Below are 10439 nucleotides of genomic sequence, written 5' to 3'. Positions count from 1 at the left end.
ACACTTCCAAACAACTATATCCACCCTATTGTGTCCTTCCTGTTTAACTGCTCATATTTTGTCATGAGTAACAATAACAACTACTGTACCTTCCATCCCAGTGCTGGAGTGCTCCAAAGCTCTGTGCTCTCTCATCTTCTTTATATCCTCTACATTGCTGATATGGCCAAACCAAGTCCACCAGTCCGATAATGAAAACCATAGTATTTTAAAATGATTGTTGAGGTTTTGAACAATGTTCATAATTGAATTTAGCAGATTCACAAAACATTCTCATATACAGACACAGCTCTATGATCCTGACTCTCAGCACTGATCTGGCACTGCAGTCCAACTAGAAGTGTGTAAACTGGACTGAGGAAGAGGAACAGTGGTGAAGAGGCTGGAGGAATGTTTGGAGGAGACACCTGGGGAGAGCAAGTGCAACAAAATGGACTAGGAATGTGTCATCGCCTTGATTATGCCATGCAATGAAATGGAGGATTGGTTTCATATAAGAGACAGAATAAAGAAAGAAGGAGATTGTGCAGATTATACTCTGAACATAGATTAATGCAGTGAAAGGGGGGTGGAAGGAGTATAGGAGCAGTTACAAGTATAGATGTGGGACAAAGCTAGTGGAGATTGAACCAGGAGAATTGTAAGTTTGGAGGAGAAGTTATTAAGACCATGCAAATGTGAAATGTTGTCACTGAGACCAGACAATGAAGGATCTCTTAATGAGTGTGTTTTAAGATCATTGATGATTAGGAACCATTCCTCCAGATGTTTTATATATTTGTCACTCAAAGGAGAAGGAGTTGCAGTCATGTGTATAAGGACTGAGTTTGTGGATGTGGAGTGTATAGAATGTTGCAAGAGATAGTGTTCATTGGCAGCAAGGTTACTGTAGCAGTGTTGTGTGTATGTGTTGAGATATCAGTCTGTTACTTCAAAGAATGATATGATCCTTAAGCATATGGTTGATGACTCTGTTCATCATACCACTAACTGGCATTGGTGTTAAAGGAATTACAGTGTAACTATAGTGATATCATTCTTAGATAGTGATAATGTTTTATTGACTACAAGATTCAAATCATGTGCAATGGGCCACAAAACCAATACAAGTAAAAAGTGGTGGCTTTTATTGTATCTTAGAACCTAGTCATAAAACACAAATGTAAGAAACTGGTAATGAGTAAACTGGATAATGGAAGTAAAGACTTCTTGATGATGCCTCAAAATACTGATTTCATTTCAACACAACAATATTTCCAGTAATGTTTGTAGGTCAATATCAAAACTAATTGCCTACTTAATTACCCACTTACACCACAAAGTAAATAAAATATTCATAGATTTAAGATGATGGAAACAGCCAAGGAATAATAAATCCAATATTTATTGTGCATCATTTCTTTATTTATTTTCCATTGTCCTTACATAGTTGGTTTTCATTAATTGTTCTTGTAACAAAATGTTGATCACATATAAATAACTTCCATGCTTTACTGTGCCTAATCTATGGCATAACTCTGTGCCAGAAATCCATGCGATCCTTGTTAGGTGATGTACCAGGTTGAATAGTGCAGCCAACTTCTAGATAATTAGGGTTGTCTGGCTTATAAGCATTCCAGTCTACAGTAACTTTTCCACCAGCGTAGGGAGAAGGATCACTGAAAGGAGATAATTCAGAATTATAGACACTCTACAAAATCTGATGGCTTCTTAATATATTAATGCAGCTTGCCTAACACAAAATGAAAAGTATGTGGAAGGTTAAATGTTGCAACACTGCTGTGGAACTTTTTAGAAATCCTGTATCCTCTTAAAAAAAGGGTACATTGGACTGAGATGTTGGGACACCCACTTCACTTATTTTATTCACTCTCATCTTACAGAAAATTGATAGGAGATTTATTAAAACTAATAAACAAGGGATTCAACTGCAAGGGCTGGTCATTACTGGACTTGACTATGCAGATGTTATAGCATTAATGAGTAATTCCAAAACAGAAGTAATCAAAATTATTCAAAAATATTACAAAATTGCTGAAAAAACAGGCTAATTGTTACCACAAAAAAAGACAGAATATCTAGTTATAAGTAAGAAAATCTGAAGTGATGCATGGTTGGTTGTAGATGAATTCACTTTCGAAACAGTAGAGTGCCTCAATTACTTAGAATGTCTTATAAGTAACAATAATAGAACAGATTCCCATCAAACAATGCTTATGTTGTTGTTGTTGTTGTTGTGGTCTTCAGTCCTGAGACTGGTTTGATGCAGCTCTCTATGCTACTCTATCCTGTGCAAGCTTATTCATCTCCCAGTAGCTAGTGCAGCCTACATCCTTCGGAATCTGCTTAGTGTATCCATATCTTGGTCTCCCTCTACGATTTTTACCCTCCACGCTGTCCTCCAATACTAAATTGGTGATCCCTCGATGTTTCGGAACATGTCCTACCAACCGATCCCTTCTTCTAGTCAAGTTGTGCCACAAGCCCCTCTTCTCACCAATTCTATTCAATACCTCCTCATTAGTTATGTGATCTACCCATCTAATCTTCAGCGTTCTTCTGTAGCACTATATTTCGAAAGCTTCTATTCTCTTCTTGTCTAAGCTATTTATCATCCACGTTTCACTTCCATACATGGCTGCACTCCATACAAATACTTTCAGAAATGACTTCCTGACATTTAAATCGATACTCAATGTTAACAAATTTTTCTTCTTCAGAAACATTTTCCTTGCCATTGCCAGTCTACATTTTATATCCTCTCTACTTTGACCATCATCTGTTATTTTGCTCCCCAAATAGCAAAACTCCTTTACTACTTCAAGTGTCTCATTTCCTTATCTAATTCCCTCAACACCACCCGACTTAATTCGACTACATTCCATTATCCTCGTTCTGCTTTTGTTGATGTTCATCTTATACCCCCCCTTTCAAGACACTGTCCATTCTGTTCAAGTGCTCTTCCAAGTCCTTTGCTGTCTCTGGCAGAATTACAATGTCATCGGCAAACCTCAAAGTTTTTATTTCTTCTCCATGGATTTTAATACCTACTCCAAACTTTTCTTTTGTTTCCTTTATTGCTCGCTCAATATACAGATTGAATAACATCGGGGATACGCTACAACACTGTCTCACTCCCTTCCCAACCACTGCTTCCTTTTCATACCCCTCAACTCATAACTGCCATCTGCTTTCTGTACAAATTGTAAATAGCCTTTCGCTCTCTGTATTTTACCCCTGCCACCTTCAGAATTTGAAAGAGAGTATTTCAATCAACATTGTCAAAAGCTAGTCTACAAGTGCTAGAAACGTAGGTTTGCCTTTCCTTAATCTTTCTTCTAAGATAAGTCATAGGGTCAGTATTGCCTCACGTGTTCCAACATTTCTACAGAATCCAAACAGATCTTCCCTGAGGTCGGCTTCTATCAGTTTTTCCATTCGTCTATAAAGAATTCATGTTAGTATTTTGCAGCTGTGACTCGTTAAACTGATAATTCGGTAATGTTCACATCTGTCAACAGCTGCTTTCTTTGGGATTGGAATTATTAAACTCTTCTTGAAGTCTGAGGGTATTTCGCCTGTCTCATACATATTGCTCACCAGATGGTAGAGTTTTGTCAGGACTGGCTCTCCCAAGGCTGTCAGTAGTTCTCATGGAATGTTGTCCACTCTGGGGGCCTTGTTTCGACTCAGGTCTTTCAGTGCTCTGTCAAACTCTTCACGCAATATCATATCTCCCATTTCATCTTCATCTACATCCTCTTCCATTTCCATAATATTGTCCTCAAGTACAACAATGCATATAAAAACCTAAATTTTATTGATATCTTACAGAGAAACACACTTAGTACTAACTTAAAAATTCACTTACGTTAATTGTATGTTATGGTAGTATTGTGGTACTGATGTGAAACGTTAATATTTGGAAAGAAAGATGACGAGGAACTGTTAATATGAGAAGGAAAAATGCTAAGTATAATTTTTGGCCATGTATGTGATGAAAGTAACACAGAATGAAGGATAACAGAAAACAAATTACAAGACTGTGCAAACACTATAACATCATAATAATGCTAAAGAAGAGAAGGCTGAACCAGCCTGGCCATGTAGCAAGAATGATGGGGAACAGATTTCCTGAAATAGCTTTCAGCAGGACAATAGACAGAATGAAAGGAAGAGGAAGATGCATAATCACATAATGAAAGAATATGTGGGAGAATATGGCTACGATGAATATCAACATTAAATGGACAAACATTGCACTCAACAAATACAAATGGAAGAGGGTTGTAGGGCAAGTATCTTCACAATAAGGCTCTTGCCACTCACAGATCATGACAATGATGATCCCTCTGAAAAAAGTTACGTAATTAATAATAACTAGTTGGCCCTTAACAATTCTTTGCATCTGATGCTAATCTGTTAGACACCTATATGACAAAAACGAAGGTTATCAATCTAACTGGATCTTCAGAACATGTGAAGCAATAGATGGAATAGAATGAATTTCTTTACCTGTATTTGATAAAATTTGTCCACATCTGTAGCAGCTGCACTGCAGTTAGATATCCTGGTGAACATGTTTCAAGAGATTCATAATACCACATGTATCTCCTGTCATCTCCATGGCTAGCTCCTGTGAACGTTAGATGGCATAATTAATTAATGTTTTATGGAAGTGGAATTACAGATAATTTACTACTACTAAATGACTTTTATCAAGCTTTGAGAATTGAAAAAGAATGAATTGATAGTTGATCAGTATTTATATGAATGTAAAACAATTACCTGGGAAATCAGGGAATGTATTGAGTGGTCCATTGAATGAAAACTGATAATAGTAAACAGGCTCTGAAGAATCCCTACTCATGTTGCGTACAGTGGTGTCTATTCCTTCCACAATAAGGAGATCTGATATCATCTGTAAAAAAATTTAAACTTTATGTACCATTATGTGTTGAAGCGAACATGAACAGCATAATAATGAATCAATAATTGTAGTCACCAAGACAGTGTCATTTTAGAAGTTACAATATGCATTGATATAATTTGTTGTAAGCTATTACTAGAGATTAACCTAATAGGCCAACATTGTGACTGTGGGAAGAAATACACTTAATAAAAGGTCATCCTGAAAACATGTTCTTTTCTGTAATTCACTGATAAACTTTCAAACGTTTTTATGGATGTGTTATGTATTAGTTCACTCATAGATATTGTCGTCTGTAATGGATTTTGTCAGAATAAATTTGATTTGATGTCTCGTATATATGATCTCAGAAATGTAACAGATGTATTCTTGTATTAAAAATAAGTCATTAACTATTCATTTGTCTTCTTGACTGTTCATAGTACTGTGTTTAATTGTATACAAAACAAGAACTCTCAAAATAATATATATATATATATATATATATATATATATATATATATATATATGCAGGAACACAAAGTAAGACAAAGCTTTGGTTACACTACTGTTTTGTTAAAATATGATCACACTCAGAATGGATAATATCATGTAGGATATGTCTACAAACAGTTGTCTTGTTTCACACCTTTTTTACACAGGTTAGTCACTCTACTAATCAATCAGAAAAAACCAAACCTCTCATTACCCAACTATATGACATACTGAAAAAATTATCTGATATCTTTGGCAGAAATCAAAATCATTGCCACCCTGCACTCAAAATCATTGCCATCCATTCCTAAGTGGTACTTTGAATCTCAACAAATGATGAAGTAGCCTAGTTCTACAGGTGCCTCCAAAACCTTCCTTCCTGTCCTTGTGAATGAACCCTCCCACCACATACTATTTCAGTAATGCCATGGTATATTTCATCAGAGGCAGATTCGTCTGTGAAATGATCTGCTCTTCTTACACACCTAATTTCAGCTTCAGTTATACACTAGCTAACAGTGGAAACATAACTGGGATGAAATAAATGTTTGTTAACTATATTGACTGCATGATAATGATAACAATAGTGAAAAACATGAATTAGCTCTCATTTCCAAGTTAAAAGGGGTGCATTTCATTATATTTTGTTAGCATTTGTTGTCAATCCTTCCCAAATGATCTTCAAACCCACTAATGGTAGATAGACTGATGAAGTTTAGGAAACAATAGCTGCGTTTGTTTTGTCACCATTTTCAGCCCAGTCTAGTAGCAATAAGGGGCAGGGGAGAGGGAGGAGTGGAGCATGTGTCATTTGAGCATAGTTTCAGCCTGTTACAAGCTGTGTTCCATTTCTGTGCTGGGAGAACATGTTGCTGATGTGTAATTAGTGTGAGTGCTCATTGTAATTCCTGTGACACAGAATGCCTCACAAATGCATAAACAAAGCTGACAATTTTTGCTACATTTGCAGACAGGCGCCGATATTGCCATGGATTAGGAAGGCATTCCGACTGTGCTTTGTCTGTGAAATCAGGGACCAGGACAAGCCCTAGGCTCCTCATTTATGTTGCTTATCTTCAGTCTCAAGTTTTCATTCATGGTTGAATCATAAAATATGTTCCATGGGCTTTGCTGTACACACGATCTGTGAGGACCATCAAAACATGTGAATAATTCTTACTTTTTTATGACAACTTCTTTAACACATGGTATTTCCAAGCAGAAAGTCTTCCTTGACATATCCTAAAATACCATGAGCCAAGTGATCAGTGCCTCACACAAAGGGACTCACTGTTCCTGTCCCACGTGATTAAGATAGTGACAAGGGCAGTAGTGAAACTAGTGCTGCACCTTCAAAACCCTGTTCTTCAAAAGATCCTGGTTTTGTGTGTACCAGTGAGTGAACAGAGGTTAGAAATTACTACTGTGTTTATTTCATGGTCCAGTGAGGGATCTACATTGCCAAAAGATAAAGCAAACTGCTGGTCTCAAGACAACAACAGTGGACTTACCTTGATAAGATGGAAAATGTGACTTTGTTATGTAACTGACATATGCCATTCCCTCCATTTTTCGAAATTGAAAAGAACTTGGTATTTTGTAGTGATGTACAGGGACTAATGGCAGCTATGTGCATTGACTATAAAACTGATCAGTGGAGGTTTTCCATTGACTCCTCCAAAGTAACTCTCAAGTGTGTGCTACAGCATAATGACAACATATTATCATCAATTCTGATTGGATATGCACCATACATGAAAGAAATATAATAACATCAAACAACTGTTTTTGTGAATGAACTATAACAAGTTTAAATGGCGGATTTCTAGGGATCTGAAAGTCACAGGCATATTACTTGGGCTACAACCTGGCTACACCATATTCTATTGCTTCCTGTGCCTCTGGGACAGCTGCACAAAAGCACTTCATTATAAAAAGAAAGACTGATGTCAGTCACTTGAACCTAAATCTCATAATGTTATGCACAAAGTGCTTGTTGTATCCAAAGACAAAATTTTCTTTGCTCTTCATATAATAGTCAGCCTAATGAAAAACTTTATTAAGACAATGGTCAAAACTAGGTAAATATTTTTCTGTTTGCTTGAGAACTTTCCATGTCTTAGCAAGGCAAAATTAAAGGAGGGGACTTTTATAGGTCCTCAAATACACAAACTGTATGACAATGAGCATTTAAGCATCATCCTTACAGGTGATGAAAAGTTTGCTTGGGATGCCCTTGTTCAAGTGCAACAAACTTTCTAGGAAATAAGAGGGGAGAAAGCTGTAAGGATATTGTTGCAACTCTTCTGCATTACTGCAATAGATTGGGGTGTAACATGTTCTTAAATTTAGATTTCCTAGATTATCAGTTGGACTTCTTCCCTGACAGCTGTGGTACTGTAACCAATCAGTGTTGAGAGTGCTTCTATCAGCAAATTTCAGACATGGAAATGATAGACTGATGAAGGGAAAGTGGAGTGAATCATTGTTAGCCAATTACTGGTGAACACTAATTATTAAATTACTAGCAGAAATCTCGAAACATCTTGCAAGGCAGTTGTGCATTCAGTGACCTTCCTTTGAGGAAGTTTATACAGGCTATATTGTAAAGGTATCATAACTTCAAAATGAGAGTTAATCGTTCATTTTAACTAACATTTTCACTATCAGAACATCCTAAAAATAAAGATTTACTGTTTTCATGACACTTACAGAAAAAAGTACAATTCTGCTGGCTAGATTTGTCTGTACATACACACCCTCCATAAATATGTGATAGGAGATAATACTTCAGTTAAAATATTAAATACTGAATTCAAAAACAAACAGTTGTACTAATATTTTTATTGAAGACAATCAATTTTGGTACAACATTAGACCATCTTTGAGTGTGGTGCAACAAAAGCAAGCATGTGCAGGAGAAAACAAGAAACAAGTGGTGCAGGAGATTTGAAGACGGTTTGATGTTGGACCAAAATCATTTCTCTTCCATTAAAATTGCAAAACAGCTGTGAATTTTACAATGCAATTCCTAATCTTCCTAGAACCTGTTCAGTACCTCCTTCTCAGAATAGTAATGAAAGGAAATTTTCATTTCCTTAAACCCAAATTTTAAAGATTGGCACTTACAGTTGCAGTTGAGTCATTCATTGCTGGAGTGATCTCGTTGTCTCCATAGTAAAACTGCCGGACCTCTTCTGCTACTTTCAGCTGTTGTTCTTCACTTGAGAAGCGAAGTTCATCAGCAACATAGAGATCAAAGTTGTCATTCAAATTCTTTGCTCCTTCTTCAGTTGCAAATAGCCCATCAGCTGGAAGTAAAAATTTAGTTAGTTTGTATAGCCACTGGCTATATTAGCAGATATCATTACTCTGAATATGACATTTTACATATAATATTTCATTTCCATACAAGACTTCAGTATAAAAAGAAAGTAATGTTCCTCTCTTGTTTTGAAGATAATTTATTAGCTTTTTTAAGTGTGTGAGAATGTTCCTATTTGGAACAGACAGAAGTATCAATTGCAAGGGCAGGAGGCAGTGCTAAGGTTATACAGAGAATGGTCTGAATTAAACAGTACTATTAGAAAAATAATTTTACTTGAGACAGGTTGTAACTGTTAGCTGCAGGCCATGTTCATTTTTGTGAGTATTTTTATGGGGAGGTGCATAGAAGTTTGCTGTCAGTGATACATTAAATGAAATGCAAGTAAGTGGCACCACTGTCAAAAAAAGACACCTGTGATAAAACATTATACTATACTCAAATATTGACCAGTTGGGATTGAAAATATATTTTGGTCATTACAAAACTGCGAAAGTATAGCCACTACACTACACAAAAAATTGTTTTGTCTGTTAATAATTTGTAAAATTTGGTTCTCTGTTGTTGATCAACTAAATTGGACAGAAATTTATCTCTGAAATTTTTGTTTTACTCTTGTATGCATCCTTCTAAAGTTACTTATTACAGTCCTTTAAGAGTTAGAAGTTACTGCATCAAATAGACACACTGTTGGTGCAGTAGCTCATTTGTTATGATCAAAAATTATTGTATTTCCTCTCACACGTACTGTGTCTCTGATTTTCTCTGTCCACCCGCTCATTTGCTTTACGTGACAGTGAATATCTTCATCGTTTTTCATTGCAATTTTAGTTTTTAGTACAATTCCACTTATATTAACTATTATACTTACTGCTTTTAAGCATAGTGAATCAAAACATCAACAGATTCTCTTCTGTTATAAAAAGTTCATGCCAGTTACATTAACTGCTTTTACATCTAGATCTTCCTCCATATTTTCATCCGTCCTCTGCATAAAGCTGTCAAGATCATGGCAGTGAGTACCTTATAGCAATGGTAACACCTTGTGTACTTTGTGACATATTATCCACAGTTGTTTTTAACACTTTGTTGTATTTTACCATTTACATTTTTTGTTATATTTTTTATTTAATTTTGTGAATGCATCCTGCTCCAAGTCTTCATCAGACATATAGATCATGTATTATTAGTTAATATTTTCATAACTTCTGAGGTCTCATTCATTCACAATAATATTGATATTATTGGGTATTACCTACTTTCCATTTGTCCACTTTATGGACGGGGTGGACAAAAATAGAGAAATACCAAAAGTACAACACACTAACATGCGTAATACATTGTAGGCAAATGTTGGCGTTTAAAACAGCTTCCAGTCATCTCATAATGGATAAATACTGGCCCCATATAGTTTTCAAGGGAATTGTGTACTAATTTTCCTGCAAAATAGTGGATAGTGATCACACAACCTTCCCTCAAAAGCAGCTGCAAAAGGCTAAATAATACTGAGATCTCGTGACTGTGGTGGCTGGAAGAGACCTGAAGACACTTCATCCTTGTATCACAAAACTGGTCCTGGATGGTGCATGCTGTGTGAACAGGGGCCCTGCCACCTTGAAACACAGCATCACCATTGGGGAAAAGCACTGAACCATGAGATGGGTCTGATCTGCAAAACTGCTGATGTAATCTGTGACAGTGTTACAGAGT

General features: G+C 36.1%; 1 protein-coding gene across 1 annotated transcript in view; it reads right to left on the bottom strand.

Moving 5' to 3' along the window:
* Positions 1 to 1400: 1400 nt before the first annotated feature.
* LOC124595485 (esterase FE4-like) overlaps positions 1401 to 10439 on the bottom strand; it is a 30948-nt gene continuing 21909 nt past the window's right edge. Inside the window, exons 8-11 of the mRNA XM_047134247.1 lie at positions 8534 to 8715; positions 4789 to 4921; positions 4516 to 4636; positions 1401 to 1658 (exon numbers count right to left, since the gene is read on the bottom strand). Of these exons, the coding sequence (XP_046990203.1) occupies positions 1505 to 1658; positions 4516 to 4636; positions 4789 to 4921; positions 8534 to 8715 (590 nt within the window). The 3' untranslated portion in view covers positions 1401 to 1504. The remainder of the gene's footprint in view (positions 1659 to 4515; positions 4637 to 4788; positions 4922 to 8533; positions 8716 to 10439) is intronic.

This window comes from Schistocerca americana, chromosome 2 (genome assembly GCF_021461395.2).
Source record: "Schistocerca americana isolate TAMUIC-IGC-003095 chromosome 2, iqSchAmer2.1, whole genome shotgun sequence".
In the NCBI taxonomy this organism is placed as follows: domain Eukaryota; kingdom Metazoa; phylum Arthropoda; class Insecta; order Orthoptera; family Acrididae; genus Schistocerca; species Schistocerca americana.
The sequence above is the reverse complement of the archived record's forward strand: the minus strand, read 5'-3'. Positions and strand labels throughout refer to the sequence as shown.